This window comes from Adiantum capillus-veneris, chromosome 29, assembly GCF_014529385.1.
Source record: "Adiantum capillus-veneris isolate H3 chromosome 29, ASM1452938v2, whole genome shotgun sequence".
NCBI lineage: Eukaryota > Viridiplantae > Streptophyta > Polypodiopsida > Polypodiales > Pteridaceae > Adiantum > Adiantum capillus-veneris.
The window spans coordinates 42870130-42887904 of NC_140959.1; the positions used below are offsets into that span (position 1 = coordinate 42870130).

The 17775-nt window shown below is 45.9% G+C and overlaps 1 protein-coding gene across 2 annotated transcripts in view; it reads left to right on the forward strand.

The window, feature by feature from the left end:
• LOC147419107 (ARM repeat superfamily protein) overlaps window positions 1-17775 on the forward strand; it is a 114558-nt gene that overhangs the window by 34936 nt on the left and 61847 nt on the right. For both annotated transcript variants that reach the window (XM_086505364.1, XM_086505365.1), the window contains exon 6: window positions 10653-10766. In XM_086505364.1, the coding sequence (XP_086361490.1) occupies window positions 10653-10766 (114 nt within the window). The remainder of the gene's footprint in view (window positions 1-10652; window positions 10767-17775) is intronic.

Sequence of the window (17775 nt, forward strand, 5' to 3'; positions counted from 1 at the left end):
CTGGAGAGGGCTCTCAAGCCTCTTGTGCATCTCCTCAGTGACTAAACAAGGCATCTGTGCCCCACACCTGCTCTCTACCCGTATCTTGATGTTCTGAGTGTTGCTCGGCTAAAAGCAACTCACGATAAAAGTCAGTAGCAACTGTGCGCATATCCTTTGGCTCTATAGCAACAGACCCATCGGGCCTCCTCAACTGGCCAACACTCGTGTGCGCATGGCGAGGACCCACAATCTCAGAGAACTCACCAGTAACTTTGTCACCCACCTGAGTCCACTAAGATGCCTGGCGTTGAAAGGCAAACTCGTGGCACCGCTTCTCGATGGTGATCAGCTCCTGCCGAGCCTGCTGCATCTGCTCCTCCATCCAAGGGCTACCTGGGTGATGCTCCTGCATTTGTTGTAAGGAGGCAATACCCCGTCGGAGTCAATCTCCTCCTCCCTGGTCGCAGCCAAGCGAGGTGCAGATTCCTGGAGGAAGAAACAACTAAGCTCCACAAGGCGAGGCTCTAGCAGCAGGGTTCCCTTGTGTGTCCAAAATCTCTACCCAGAGTGCCATAACTTGCTCTCTGAGCTCTGTATACAGCAAAATCCTCTATGGGATGCGTGGCATGACACTACCCCTCCTCTATCTATCTGACATAGTAAGAATCACTTGCGAATGATCGGAAAAAGTAGTACATGCCAAAATGCAAACTAATCCTCTCATGTCATCAATGTGGTCACTAGCGTAAAAACGATCTATCCTAGATAGATTCACGCCCCCTACTATGCGGTCAGACCAAGAGAAAGAGAGGCTATATGAGGGCCGTACAAAGCCTGCATACTGCCATACATTTGGTATCCTCATAATCATACATAGGCGGTCCCAAGCAGCCAACTCAACTTGTGAACTGTAGCATGGCTGCTCTCCATCCTATCCGAGGGGTCCTCTAGCATATTGAAGTCCCCCCAAATGCACCACTGCTTTGCGTGACTCCACAATATGTGACCAAAATCCAGCCTGTGCACTTGATTGGGTGCATAAATGTTTAGGAAGCCCACAAGGCTACCTTGAACCTGCATGGTGACCCACTAGGCCCTACCTGGCACAATAATACCTATGGCTTGCTGCCATGAGACTGCAATAGTCATACAGACGCCTCCCTGAATGCCGCTAGGCCCAAAAGCAACTGATCAAAATGTCTCATATCTACCTCGTATTCCGCTGGATGCGGCTCTCACATAGATGATGCCCCTGTAGCATGAGAATGTCAATAGGTCCACCCACAAGGCATCTTTGGAGCTCCTCTCTCAACTGACCCCGATGGCGCAAATTGTGGTCTTGCAAGTCCTTGGATATTTCATGAGACAATCCTCATCAGGTCAGTGAGAGAAAACCCATGCTGCCGCAGCATATAGGCGAGCAATCTTCAAGGCCAGTTTGGATGGGGAGTAATCCGCATCTAATCGACCCCGAGACAAACAAGACTACATCACATGCCCCGCAGTCCTCTGAAGCACATCCTCTGCCCAAGAGTCCTCATGAATGTACACATAGCAAGGGAGAACTGCCCATTTGCAAAAAAGTGAATGATAATGTGTCTATAACCTATGGCATCTGGCAATGTCACTGTGAACTTGGCCAGTGGACATAAGGTCTACACCAAATTTGTGATCCCAAGGTCCTCCATGTAATGAGAAAACTCAAAGCCTGCCAACCAAGTGTCGAATCCAAGGTCCAATCATGCTGGTCGCGACCACAAAGTAGAAAAGAGTATCCCGCTACAGAGTCTAGGGCATTTGTACGGCGTGCCACAAGAAACAGTACATGAACCCAAAAGCAAGCCGCCTTTAAGTCAGCATGAGGGACAGGTCTCAACCAAGAGGGGAGGTCGAAGGAAGGGCTGCCTCTCCCGAACCAGCCTCCTCGCAATAAAAGTGTTGCCCAAGGAGCGGTGTGCAACAGGAATGTGCTTGTATCCAGTAGTTGGAGGAAGAAAAGGGGGGGGGGGGGGGGGGGGCTTGAGACTGGTGGTGGTTTTGGTTGGGGGGGGGGGGGGAAGGTGTGGGGCCGATCCTCCTGCACAGAAGAGGAGGGGGAGAGGTTTAAGACAGTCTACTGCTGCAGAGGTCCGAAGCGGTTTCTTGTAGGAACCCTGCCTGGCCCTATCGATGGCAGCCACGGACTTGGTGCAAATCATGGCTATGGAAAGTACGTCAGCTAGTATCCAGCTAGCGGCCTATGCACGACCGAAGTTCTCAAGGAAATCATCAATCTATTTGGCTCGGGAATGTGAAGCCAAAGGCAAATATATGAGTCGCTAGAATACACAAGCAAAGGCAAGGTTGACAAGAACGACAATACTATTACTGAGCTAGCTGCCTCAGTACACAAGGTCCGAGATCTGTTGTTATAAATGCGAGAAGATGCTTTGTTGGCTCGAGAATGCAAAGCCAAAGGCAAAAGCAGGAACTCACAAGAGGACAAGGCAAAGGCAAGCTAAACAGAGATAACGGTGATAAAGAACTAGATTTCTAGTTACGGAGTGGTTGCCGCAACTAACTTCAACCAAAGAGAGGCTTGTGAGTGGCAAAGAGGGGCAACATGAAGCTCCCTACAAATAATTTGGACCCCATGTGTTGGAGTTCAGGTTATCGGTGTTTGAACCCCATGGGTTGGAGTTCAATGCACATGCATCTGGCAAGGAACCAATCAGACGTATCTAAAACACTATGGATGAGTGCACCAATTCATTGTTGTTGGCCAAATTATGAACAGGATGTGTGTCAAAGTTCATTGTCTAGGAAAGTTTGGAAGCTGTTTGAAGTGTTAAATTCCAGTTACATGTTTATTCGAGTATTTGCTTTGTGTCGTAAAGTTCAAGTAAAGATCGGGTGAAAGCTAAAGTCTGCCGCCCTTTAGCGAGTCTACAGGCCACGTTTCAAAAACACTAGGCAATGGGCTTCTTTTACAGGGAAATTGAGGTGCCAGGGTGGGTGTGCCAAGTCGGAAAAATGTGCACACATGGTAGTCTTCTGGCAATAACTTGCCGTTCGATGACCCATTTAACGAACGAACTGGAGTGACACGTTCCTCTAACCTAGACCTACATGCTCGTCATGCCAAATGCCACCGAAGTGTAATAATATATGTCAAAACGCTAGTATAATCTATTTATGCAAGAGGGTTCCAAAACTAGAAAACCTAATCTATTGGTCTCTTGTGGACATGCAAGTCTTGCGAACAAGCTTACAAAATTGCTGGTACTAATTCTCCTAGGATTCTAGACACTCCTATCTAGGCATAGGTGAAAACTTGGCTTTAAAAGTTGATGAAGCATGTCCACGTGGCACACAGAGCCATGTGCACAGGACATCCCCTAATGTTTAAGAGAAGGTACTGGTGTTGAACTCCATGCAGGCCATAAGATGTTCTTGAATGAAAGGCCTTCTAGATGATGTCCTCCATGGCTACTTTTGAGAGAGGCTCCCTTGGGTGATGTGGAAATGTCCCAAAAGAGAGGGATAGTGATGAAACATCCACTCGCAAACACTGGACTGCCTCTTGGATCAACAATTCCTTTGTTGGTTACCGGCCAGCCTTTGTTACCCCAACTCGGATGGTTTGAACCAAACTGCAATCGGATGGATGCTCGTAGAGCGAATGGCTAGATACGCAAACGTTGATGCCCACGAAGGTTACCAGCCAGCCTATGCTGCCCCTACGTGGGAAGATTGGTGAGAGCAGCGCCGAATGGGAGATGAAGCTGGATATGTCCTTTGGAATGCCCATGAATCATGGCAAGTCCTATATGATGTCTCATCAAACTGCCAAATAATTCCTCAAAGAAAGAGGCTCCTCTTGGGGTTTCAACTAGATTGTTGTATGATGGAAGCTCTAGATGAATCCTCATCTTTGCGACGGATGTGGCTGTGAATGTAAGCTCATGATTCCTGTGAACTCTTGGTGGTTGCCTCGGATTGGAACCCTTTGGCTCCGGGTCGTGGATTACTAAGAAAATGTAGATGGTGTGGACCCGATGTACTGCCGAAGAGAGATGAAGCAAGGAGGATTCTTCATGAGAGAGGGGTAAAGAATCAATCTCAGTGTGTTGGGGTTTATAGACCATTGGACAGTACACCTCCCTTACTCAAAACACCACCCAAACTACTATCAATCTTTGCAAGATGCGGCTAAAATTCTGGCTAAAGTCCCAAAATCTGGTTGTAATTGCTAGACCTTTGTCGAAACTAGCTAGATCCATCCCTTGCTCCCATCTGTAGAGTTAACAATATGCTATGTTGAAGCTAAGGGGACTCTGTACCAATGCTAGGCTAGTCTCATTCGATGCCGCAAATTAAATCATCTTTGATGGGGAGAGAAACTAAAACGAGATGAAATGTTTATTTACGTCCGCGAAAGACCTAAAGACCTATGGGACCATAAAATCACATCGTGATCATACAACTGTCCAATATAGAAAGTACAAAAGATTAAGGTAACAAATGCTAAAATGTAATCAAATAACTGAACCACTAGAGCCATCCGGTATTGTATCTCCCAAATCCTGATCTCATCCTTCGGCTCCTCTTGAAGTATCACCACATAAACTCCCTCATGGGCGTCTACATCATGGCATCAATCTCCTCTATAAAGAACATGGTAAAGGCTGCCAATACTGACCTGGATGCTGCGATGGCAAGTATATCGGTGATGGGATCTACCAGCAGGCAAGTGCATCTCCTAATCTCTGTCCAGTAGACTCTTATAAGCTGACAGGTGGCATGTCCGAGGGTACTGCTAAGAACTGTTGTTGCTTTAGAAGAAATCTGTCACCGACCTCTTTATGGATCCTCTGCTAGAGCGTGCCCTACTATGCACGAAAAGGACATTTAGCAGATAGGTGTTGAGGAGAGGGTTACACATGTATCTACCTTGAAATAAAGCAGAACATACACTGGCAACAAATTGCGTGAGCATGCTGATGTGGCAGCGGAAAACACGAACCAGGCATCTAGGCGCTTGCTTTTGGACCAGTAGCTTTTAGACTAAGTGCTTTCATGTGAGATGCTTTGGTAGGCTTAGGGCCTTTAAATATGTATGTTGGTCTCTCTCTCTCTCTCTCTCTCTCTCTCTCTCTCTCTCTCTCAGCATAGCTCGCCGCCTCACGCCAGAGGTACACTGATCGACCGGGCGACCGAGCTGGGGAGATCCAGACGCCCGCGACTACGGAGGACTACACAGCACCGACGGAGGCTGCATCAGAGGATTCGGATCACTTTGGCCCGACATACACGACGCCCGGTCAGACTACTGACCATGGAGGAGATTGATGAGATCCGCCAGCGACCGATGCTGGATCTCTTGTGATTTTAGCTATCCCAGCTAGCTGATTAGTTCACACCTTGGAGTTTAGGATTCCATAGTAGTCATTTAGTCATTCTCATTTCATTTTGTTACTTTTATTACTTGGACTTTGTATCAGATCCACCACATTGTAACTTTTAGGTCTCATAGGTCACTTTGGCCTTTTGAAGACGTTAATATAACATTTCATTTCATTTCTCTCTCTATGAGACACTATACGAGGAGATACACATGGCAGTTTGGAACTGCAATGGCTCTTTGTGGACACATCCAGGGAGACTGGAAGAGGTGATGCATGGTAGAGACATCATTCTCCTCACAGAGACACATGAGAGTTCAGAGAGAGGCCTACCCCGAGTACAGGATTACCAATGGGAGTCTACACACAGGAAGTGTACACGGCACAACACTTCTAGAGGATCTGGCGGAGTAGCAGTCCTCTACCGCCGCTCACTTCATAGCAGGATACAGATAGTAGCATGCGATACAGAGGCACGCTACATGTGGATACGGATTGAGTTATCTGAGGAGCACATCCTCTACATCGCCGTATGCTACTTTGCACCTAGCAACTCCAGGTTTTCATAGACAGGTGGAGGGGAGACAGAGGAGGTACACACACACGAAGGAGAGGAGGAGGATGATACACACTCACCATATGCATGTCTTACGGACGAGATCATGGAGTACTCTAGACTGGGTGAAGTCTTCCTCACGGGGGATTTCAATGCCAAGACACAGAGTAGACAGTGTGATATTTACGACTTCGACGACCCAAAGCTACTCTCCACTATGGAGGACATAGGGGCAGAGAGGATCTCTAGTGATACCACCACACCCACACCATATGGGAGGCACCTACTTCGCTTGGGATCACAACACCGTCTCGTTATCTATAACGGGATGGCGCAATGGCCATCATCCGGCGGCCTGACTTGTATACTGCCATCAGTAGCCAGCGGAGGTAGTACAGTGGACTACATCATTGGCTTCAGAGAGACAGCCCACCTACTCACATCCTTCACCATCCCACCATTGCCTATTGGGGCTGACCACGCATATCTCGCCCTCTCTCTCACTGGCTCACCCATCTCACATACACCACCTACATCCACACCATACACCACTATACACTTCACACATGAGCTAGCCCACGTTTACTCATCACATGTATATGAGGGGATCTACACTCTCGACCCAGACACACCACTCTCTACACTCACTAGCCAGCTCTCAGCAGTTCTACACACCTCAGCCCTTAGCTGCTTTCCACACACTACCCACAGTGGCCGACCCCCCCCCCCCCCCCCCCTCTTGGACGATGCCCCAGAATCGCTGGTACGACGGGGAGTGCAGAGATCTATACAGACAGCTACACGCAGGAGGGGCGGGATCAGACTTGGCAGGTATACCAGTACATATTATGCTTTATGCTGATGATATCATTCTAGTTTCTGCGACACAGGAGGGACTACAGAGCCACCTACGAGCCTTGGATGATTTCTGCACACATCGAGGGCTCATGGTGAACCTTGGCAAGACCAAGGTCATGATCTTTCACACCTCCAGGACAGTGCGGAGCAGAGCAGTACTCACAGCAGCAGGCGGGCAGGTCGATGTGGTTGATTCATATGTATACCTGGGGGTGACTTTCACTGGCACCACTGGTAGATTTTCCATGGCACAAGCAGCCCGAGACCGGCTTACACGAGGATATGCAGCGCTGGCCACCTTGGAGCGCAGATGCCATCAGGCCCACTTCCAGGAGCCCCCACCAAGGGGTGGCTTTTTGACACTCTAGTCACACCTGCCATGATGTATGCAGCCGCTGTATGGGCTCCAGGGCTATCCGCATCCCTATGGACAGAGATAGAGCGTCCACAGATCATCATGATCTCCCGTTTGCTCCACAGCAAACCCTTAGTACCACATGATATCATCAGAGCAGAGCTAGCTACCCCACCGATGCTAGTAGAGGCTCTCTTTCAGACAGTTTGTTTCATCCAGCGCATGCGAGAGCTCCCACCAGACAGACTCACCCGCAGAGCTTTTGAGGCATCGATACAGCTGCATCAGGAGGGGGACACGAGGGCATGGTACTCACAGGTCATAGAGTGGTTTACATCCCATGGCTTGGACATCACGGATCTGTCCCCTTTTCAGTATGATCCCGACTCCCCTCACATACGCCTCTCACACACCGAGAGGAATCGAGTTCTCAGACAGGATCTCTGGCAGCTATACATCAGGGAGACATGTATCACACCCAGAGAGCCTCTTCCCACAAAGAGGCAGTACTACAGAGACCACTTCCTCACTATTGTAGCAGATGGTTTCATCCAGAGACCGAGATACATGGATGTCTATATGCCACATAGAGCACGGGTCGCCATCGGACAGCTCAGAGTATCATCACACCAGCTAGAGATTGAGGCAGGGAGAGCGGCACATGTCCCCAGAGCAGAGGATATGTAGACTTTGCACAACAGAGGTTGAGAGCGAGGAGCATTACGTATGCAGATGTAGAGTATATGAGGAGATTAGAGGCAGATATCTGACCTTGTTTGCAGATCAGTCCACTCTACATCAGATCTTTGAGTCCAGAGACCAGAGACAGCTCGGCCGCTTCCTCATAGAGGCACAGCAGCATCGGGACTCCCTCCTCCAGGCAGCACTAGGGATGAGAGACGAGCGCCATACACAGCTCACGAACTTTTTCCAGAGGACCATAGCAGCACCATCACTTTCGACCACCCAGAGAGGAGTGACTCTACAAGTGACTCTACAGCAGGCTGAGGAGGTCCGAGCTCGCAGACGCCCACGCACACATGGACGTAGGGCACCCCGCCTACACCAGAGAGAGATCCAGGAGCACTACTACAGATCCTTGGAGGAGCGACGTACTCGGGCTTTTGCAGATCCAGCCGCCATCTTACGCGGATTGTCCGCACCCTACCCATCCATGCATCATGTATTACACCCTGATTATGGGACTGGATGGAGTTAGAGATAGGATAGCATCTCATGATTGTATTTACCCTAGCATATAGGATTGCACTCTCCCCCCAGTTTTTGGAGCTCCACCCCCACTTTGTATCACCTCCCCCCAGACGTTACACATGATAGTTTACTTTTACTTTTGTACCCTTTTATCCTTTATGGATACACAGAGGACACCCACCTCATGTACTTTGATTTGTCTCATAGGCCGATTTCGGCCTCTTTATAGATGTTAAAAATCTCTCTCTCTCTCTCTCTCTCTCTCTCTCTCTCTCTCTCTTTGTGTGTGTGTGTGTGTGTGTGTGTGTGTTATCCAAGTTGTTTTGAAGTAATTAAGTGTTGCAGATTGTAGTTATCTTTGGTTGTGATTATGATCCTAACAACATGGACAGAGACCATGGAGATCACAACAAAGAAGGGGAAATTCACCAACTGAGAAGCATTGAGAAGAGACTCATGCTCTGTCCATGGTTTGACAATTGGTGTATCTGGTCAAGTAACAAAAGAAGAACCCAACGGATGATCGGACTACTCGGTCCTACATCAACTTACAGATGGAAGCTATGGAATTGGATGAAGAAGAATCGATAAGAGGAGGAGGAGAAGAAGAGACAGGAGTTGTTTTTGCTCTAAAAAGCTTTAAAACATGCTTTTTGATGTTTTTATGTGTTGCAAAGGCCTCTAAAAATCTCTTCAAGGTTGACATATGCAACAAAAGTCAAAGTTGACAATTTCGACGAGCCCTATGCATTGACATGAACGAATTTCGATTTTGATAATTTTGGAAAATTAGGCTTTTCAGTAACAAATTAGGGTTTCTACAAAAAATTTCAGCATGTGTAAAATTAATGTTTTTGGAATCTCTTATTATTTTTGTGGAGAAAATAGGTAATAGGAGCGAGGAACATGCATGTGGAAGCATTTGGGAGCGACGACGACTTAGGAATGAATCGATTGACGATAATAACCATAATTTTTTTTTAAAATTTATGAAATTTGTATAAATTTATGACAAATGATGTTATCATTATGATTATGAATTTGACATAGTATGGCTGATGGGTTGCGTCTGTCATATCATGAAGAGAGTCACAAAAGTGAACATCTTCCAAAGAGACATCAGTTGGGAATTTGCCTTTTGATGAGATCCAATGTCATTTGTATATGCATTGGAATGGTGTACACCTATGACATACTTTCCATATTGACTGGGAGAATGAAGATATATTTGACAGATTTTCAAATGCAACCGAGGTATTTGTAGCTAGCTTAATTTCCATGGATTCACCCAGTGCATTTAAACACTTAAGATTTTATTGCATCTTTGCATTGTAGAGTATGATGCATAGCATGGAGCATAGGCATTGATTTCCTATGGCAAGCTAATAATTTTAAATTAATATTGGAGTTGTTGGTGTACGTAGGTGTAAATGAGGTATTCTTTAAGAGACGGGTATGTGACAAGTTAGTGACGTGGCACCACTAATGGAATAGATCCCGGCAGACACACCTTAACCCTAACGGAAGAAGAAGAAGAAGTTCTACCCAACTTGCTGAGTGGCCTAATAGACAAAGGGAGGATTAAAAATCTTAACCCGACCAACGTACAAAACATCAGCGAGCCAAGGGGCCTAAAAGCCCTAAAATAAAACAACGCACACACACATATACACACACACACACACACACACACGCAAATTGCGTGAGCATGCTGATGTGGTAACGCAAAACGCATACCAGCCCTCTAAGGGCTTGCTTTTGGACCAATAGCTTTTAGACTCGTTGCTTTTCATGTGAGATACTTTTGGCAGGCCTAGGGCCTTTACATATGTATGTTGGGCTCTCTCCCCCTAGCATTCTACCACGTGGAGAAGCATAGCAGAGTCCTAGAGTTGTACCTTGTTGAAGCAATATTAAAGAAATACCGAAAGGGGCGCCGGTCTTTGGGGCTAGTGCTATCTAGGGATGGAACTCCGTCTCTCTCTCTCTCTCTCTCTCTCTCTCTCTCTCTCTCTATGTGTGTGTGTGTGTGTTATTCAAAGGCTTGACAAAATTTATGCATTAGGAGATTTGAGAGATGAAAATTAAGTAGTAGTCTTGGTTATTGATATGAACATTGGGTTCACACCTTTCTGGTGGTCGGCATATTTTGTATAGTTTACCTTGAATATTGTGCCTGTGCCCTTGAGATGTTTATTTTAGTATAATATATTGCTTTTGTGTGTGTGTGTGTGTGTGTGTGTGTGAGAGAGAGAGAGAGAGAGAGAGAGAGAGAGAGAGAGAGAGAGAGAGATTATTTATGCAGGTGATAGGAACAGTTCGTAACTGCTGCTTTGAGGCAGAGAATGAGCTAGCAAGTATACTGTCAATTTCTCAATACTTATGGCCTGCACTTCTTCTACCACTTGCAGGAAAACAGGTTTGTTGGCTAGTTTATTATTAAAAATTGTTATTTCACCTCCTAAGGTATTGTTGCATGTATTCAGCATTTTGAAAAGTTTATGTTTGATGAAGATTTTACTAGCTGTATATTCAATGGTGGTAAAGAATTAAAAGGTTGCGATTTGACTTTAATTCTAAGCAACCCAATTTGATTCATATCATCAAGTTGTATCTAATGATCACTTTAGACATCTTCTACAAACACGTTGTTTGGAAAATAATAGCAAGGGGCACCTCTATAGCAATGTCTCCCAATATCGCTCAAGATACAAATTCAGCACTGCAAAACGTACCAAAAGAACTTTCACAAGACCAAAACTCGAAGGTAAGTAATCCCTTGGGAATTTACAAGCACACACCCACCCAAAAGACAACCACTGAAACTAGGAAGCCTGCCATGGCATGGAATTACCGCACACACTGACCAATGCACTTGAGGAAAAGAGCTTGCCTCTTTATCAAAAGGTTCTTTAAAATCACAATTTTGAAGTGTATACACACCACAAAACAAGCGAACTTCCACAACTCACTCTACACCAAATTGCCTGCAAACTGCCATATCCTGTACCATGCGGGGTATAGATGTATTTCCCAAACCACAAGTCCAAAAGGGATACTTTCAAGCCTCAAAAATTCTCTGCATATTCTGCAACAAAAGTTCTCAGGACCACAAATTTCAAATCTATGCACCTCTATGTGCAAAATTGGCGCGAGCAGCAAGCTGCCATGGCCCGACTACACATAGGAAAGGTTAGTCGAGGGAAAAAACTTCATGAAAAAGCATGAAGAAGACACAACGAGAAAAAACCTGCAAATTTTTTATATTTGGCTGAACTTTTTTATGTTTGTACATGAGTTTAAGTTATATACAAGTGACACTTTGCAAACAACAAATCAGCCTAGCGTTTTTGCAACATGCAGTCATCCTAGCGTTTTGCATTTTCAGCAATTAGACTCCGTACCGCAGCTGCCAAACCTCGCAGATCTCACCTTCCCTGTTAGGTGCAACGGAAGTGAATGTTGAACTTTGCTCAAGATGAGTGATCCGATCGTACTCAAGGTTCCTTCTACTTATGGAAGGGAGAGCCTTCCGTTCTTTAATGAGAGAGTGCAATGGACACAAACAAAGTGAATGGACACTGTGCATGAAGGTGCTGAGATTGAGAGATAGAGAGAGAAGAGAATACGACACCAGGACGTTGTAAAACCCTCCTCCGAAGGCCCCACTCTCGATGGCGAGAGTGGTCTACTATGGATTGCACAATCTGATACAAGGGGCTGATGCAATGAGTCTAAATGCTGCGATTGTCGAGGTCGACGGTGTTGACGACGAGGAGTCGTCTAATGCTGAAACTGAATGCTTGAACGTTGAAGGGCTGTTGTGGAAAAACGCTGATTCTGAGGCTGTTTTGTCGCTGAAATTCGGCTATGGAATGCTGATGCTTTAGGGCTGCAAACGCTTGCTTTTAGGGCTGAAAAACGCTGGTACAGCAGGCTGGAAAACACTGAACCTGAGGCTGAAATTGTTGCTACTAAACGACAAGTGCAGGGGCTGATTTGCTTTACAAACGCTGGTTCTGCTGCTTTGGGAAACGCTGCAGAGGATGGCTAAAGTCGCTGGCTTCCCATGCTAAAATCGCTAGGCTTCTGGCTGGAAACGCCATGTTCTTGGGGTAGTCTTGCTTGAGAAGGTGTCTGTTGAGCAATGCTCCTGCTGCCTCTTTTGCCAGAAAGTGCTAGCTCTGGTTTCCTTATATATTTCATTAGCAAAATTGCCCTACCTAGTTCCCAACAAAAGTCACTTAATAAATAAGTGAAAAATGTCAAAAATAGAGAACATAGGTTTAATGCACTGGAAAATTCCCCTGATGGATTCTGATGGTAATGCTGATGATCATGCTAAGTGCAACCAAAGGATATGCATCTACTCTAAGTGTCTGGTCATGCACGGTTTGCGAACAGACTCACAAAAGTGCCAGATCACTTCCTATTCCAGATTGACTTGACTGAACTGAACTCTCGTCATGTTGTAGCTTTGTCCACGGACACATAGGGTTGGATGTGTCACTTGACAATGTTGAACTTTGCTCAAGATGAGTGCTCCGAACTGTGCTCAAAGGTTCCTTTTACTTCGCGTCTGTCTTCGGCTTCCAAGCGTGCTTGCTCAAGAGCCGCCTTTCATTCTGCTTTTCTTTCTTTTCGTTCATCGCGCTCGCGTTCCAAGGCAACGCGAGTCGCTTCTTGTCGTGCCATCATATCCATCATTGATTTCACCAAAGCCTCCATAGGATTTGTGTGCAATCCCTGGCGTAGATGGCGAAGGGGGAGGGTCAAGAAAACCTCCATGGTGAGGAAATTCTTCTTCACTACTTTCATGCCCATCACCTCTATGCGAAGTATCCATTCGGCTTCAGGTGATGACCATACACTATGATCTTTGGTTCTTAAGTTCACGAGGAACTTGCGTTCTTTGTAAGTCTTGGGTTCTTGGGAGTCTTGAGTTTTTGAGGTTCTTGAGGTTCTTCTTTCGCATGCAATCTGTGTTAGAGAAGGATCTTCTCTTCACCCGAGTTCTGCTCTTTTCCGCGGGCGCACCCCTTGGCGGCTTTGCGCTCACACCAAGGTTGCTTTTTTCGATTGGCCGGTCGCGAAGTGCGCAGTCCGCTCTCAATGAGTAAAAAGAGGCACAAGGGGAGGTTGGACAAGCCCTTCTTTCTTGAGATTTTTGTCACTCTTCAAAAACACCATTAGGAATCGACACGCCCAAGAGGACTTGGGTTACGTGCGACCGCAATAAGCAAAAAAAATTATGTGGTTCTTTCCTTGAGTGATACAGAACACTGCCAAAGCTCTGATACCAATATAAGTGCAGCGGAAGTGAATGTTGAACTTTGCTCAAGATGAGTGATCCGATCGTGCTCAAGGTTCCTTTTGCTTATGGAAGGGAAAGCCTCCCGTTCTATAAAATGAGAGTGCGATGGACACAAACAAAGTGAATGGACAATGTGCGTGAAGGTGCTGAGACTGAGAGATAGAGAGCGAAGAGAATACGACATCGGGACATTGTAAAACCCTCCTCGGAAGGCCCCGCTCTCGATGGGGAGAGTGGTCTACTATTGATTGCACAATCTGATACAAGGGGCTGATGCAATGAGTCTAAATGCTGCGATTGTCGAGGTAGATGGTGTTGACGACGAGGACGAGTCTAATGCTGAAACTGAATGCTTCAACGCTGAAGGGCTACTGTGGAAAAACGCTGATTCTGAAGCTGTTTTGTCGCTGAAATTCGTCTATGTAATCGCTGATGCTTTAGGGCTGAAAAACGCCAGGCTGAATGGGCTGCAAACTCTGGCTTTTAGGGCTGAAAAACACTGGTACAGCAGGCTGGAAAAAGATGAACCTCAGGCTGAAATTCTTGCTGCTAAACGCCAAGTGCAGGGGCTGATTTGCTTTACAAACGCTGGTTCTGCTGCTTTGGAAAACGTTGTAGAGGATGGCTAAAGTCGATGGTTTCCCATGCTGAAAACGCTAGGCTTTTGGCTGGAAACGCCAAGCTCTTGGGGTAGTCTTGCTTCAGAAGGTGCTTGTTGAGCAATGCTCTTGCTGCCTCTTCTGCTAGAAAGTGCTAGCTCTGGTTTTCTTATATATTTCATTAGCAAAATTGCCCTACCTAGTTCCCAACAAAAGTCACTTAATAAATAAGTGAAAAATGTCAAAAATAGAGAAAATAGGTTTAATGCATTGGAAAATTCCCCTTATAAATTCTGATGGTAATGCTGATGATCATGCTGTGTGCAACCAGAGGATATGCATCTACTCTAAGTGTCTGGTCATGCACGGTTTGCGAACAAACTCACAAAAGTGTCAGATCACTTCCTATTCTAGACTAACTTGACTGAATTGAACCCTGGTCATGCTGTAGCTTGTCCATGGACACATAGGGTTGGATGTGTCACGTGATATTCCCGCAGCAGATCCTTGTCGCACGGTCAGATCAGCCTGCGTTTGCAGATTCAGCCCACTATTCGCAGATTTCAGCATCTACGTTTTCAGCGCATTGTCCACGTCGTCCTCATCATTGTCGTCACCGACATAGAGTCAGAATTCAGCAGATACAAGATTTGCAGATTTCAGCCCCTCGCGTTTTCAGTTTTCAGCCTATCTCTCGTCGTCGACATCGTCGGCAAGTCCATTGCATTTAGACCATTGTACGAGGATTGTGCAATCAATAGCATAGACCTCTCTCGCCATAGAGAGTGGGGCCCTTGGAGGAGGGTTTGACAACTTTTCTGGTGTATTCTTCTCTCTCTCTCTCTCTCTCTCTCTCTCTCAGCACCTTCATTCACAGTGTTTATCCACTTTGTTTATGATCATTTGCACTCTCTCACTAAAGGAACGGAAGGCTCTCACTTCCGTAAGTAAAAGGAACCCTTGAGCAGAGTTTGGACTCATCTTGAGCAAAGTTCAACATTCACTTCCGCTGCATCTTACACTCAAGATCGAGGCCATGTGCTCCAAACGATGCTCTAACTTGTGTGTGCCATGCTCTTTCATACCCAGACTCTGCTATGTGTATAGCTGACTCAAATGCTCGCCGTGTAAGTCTGTCAGCCGGGAGCTCTCTTACTCTCTGAATAAAGAAGATCGTCTGAAAGAGTGCCTCCACTACCATGGTGGGGGGGGGGTTAGCAAGCTCTGCCCTTATGATGTCGTGTGGTACATTGTGCTTGCCTCGAAACATGCAAGAAATCATAGAGATCCATGGTCTCTCTATCTGTGCCCACTGGCTATCTGTCTATCCAAGTGCTCACATCGCTACTGCATACATCAGGGTTGGAGTGACTAAGGTTTTAAATAGCCACCCCTATGTGTGGGGCTCCTGAAAGTGTGCCTGATGACATCTTCGCTCTAGCATGGCCAATGCTACATATCCTCGGGTGAGTGTCAGTGGCGTCCTATGCCATGGAGAAGGGTCTATCTGCTAGTGAATGTGACTCCCAAATAGTCGTAGGAGGTGACCACCTGTACTGGTCCTCTTGCTGCTGCAATGTGGCTGCTCGCCGGACTAATCTGGAAGTGTGGAAGATCATGATTTTGGTCTTCCCAAGGTTCATTGTTAGTCCCCTGTCTGTACAAAACTCATCCAAGGCGCTCAAATGGCTCTGTAGGCCCTCTGGTGACTCTGAAATCAATACAATATAATCAGCATGTAGAGAGCATGTGCTTGGCATAGAGGGGATCTTGTGCAAAAGCAAGAAGTCGATCTATGTAAATCTACACCTCTTAACTGTCGCGGTTGTTTGGCAAGAGTATCATCAGTTGTGCAACGGGAACACCCTCCCTTGCAGGTAACTCAAGCAGAGCTTCCTCTCGCTCAACCTCGTCCCTACACTTCTTCATGATCTTCTTCTTCTTCTCAATTTCCTCTGCTACAAATATCATAAATAAAATATTCACTTGTAAGAGCTTTTACTATTTAAAATATTTGAGTGCTTTCACATTTTAATATTAAAATATTCACACAGCTTTTAGTATGCAAATTGGTTGCGCCCTTTCACATGTTGTATGTTTAGAAGCTCTTTTGCTTGTAAAATTATAGAACTTGTAAACTTTATTTTACCAGCTACCAAGACTACTACATGCAACCACCCTTGAAATCAGAGGTAACTAGTGTACAACCAATTCATGCATACCCTTTAACAAAATTTTGTAAACCATAGTCATCTAAAAAACTTTTAACCGTAGTATCTTCAAGTCCTTTTTCTTATTTTGGAGTGACCATGCCAACATTTATTGAATGGAGAATCTTCCACTCCCACCCTTTCCACCCTTCACCTTCCTCTTTAAGGATTGCCTCTAGTAACTCCTTTTCAGCGTCGATGCTAAGGGTTGTAACCACTTTAGTAGTACTGGTTTCTACTTGTTTAGTGGTACCTCTAGTTCATCTGGAGCATTTTTTGTGCTAGGAGCATCCAGCTCTATAAATTCTATGCCTTCTGTGTCCTTCAAGGGGTTCTCTAGAACTTCTTCAGCGATTGCCAGAGCCTTGCCCTTTAGCTCATCTATTGCTCTCTGTAATTGGGCCTTCAACTCTTCTATCTCCTTTTGCATAGCCTCCTCTCTGATCATATGTTGGAGGGCGAAAGCGTGGAAAACTAGCACCCAAAAGCTCTGGCGCTTAAAATTCCAATAACTGGCGGGAAAAGCAACTCCCATACCCAAGTGCCACATCAGCGCCCACATTTTCCACTACGCTTCCTGCCAGAAATCAACCCGTGATTCACGCCACGTCATCGCTTTGTAACAACAGCCCACACTTAAGAGAGCAGATGGAGTCGAGAGACCAGAAATTGTCACAAAGTGATGACATGGCGGACAGCAGAAACCGTAATTTTTGCCAGAAACCCTAAAATTCCTGCAAATCCTAATATATGCGAAAAACCCTAATTTTTGGAAATCGCGGAGGCTATAAAAATAAAATAAACTGATGAGCGACGCGAATCTTGCTTTTTTTCTACGCAATGAGAAAGAGAGAGAGAATGCTTTTGCTTTCAAGTTTTGACTCTGTGTGAGAGAGAGAGAGCAGTTGCTTTTGAATTGAAGCTTTTGGGGCTCTGCTTTTGGGCATCCCTTGTAACCTTTAAATTAGTGGTGAGGGCCTCACTTCTCAAAGCATCTGGATGCAGAGTCTGAGAGTGAATCCCGACCCACTCTCTTGTACTTTGAACTGATTAATATAAAAAGAAATACCGAAAGGGACGCCAGTCTTTGGGGCCAATATCTCTAGGCACAGAACTCCGCCGGGCCAGTGCAAATCTATTGTGATCTGTGAATTGTTTTGAAGTGGTTATTTGGTGCTGTCGCGGTTGATTCTTGACTTGGAGTGTCCAAGTCTGTTACAGTGGTATCAGAGCACGACCGATTTCTCTTCTACGGAAAATCCGATCCCCAATTTTTTTTCCATGGCACCTATGGCTTCAGGCAAT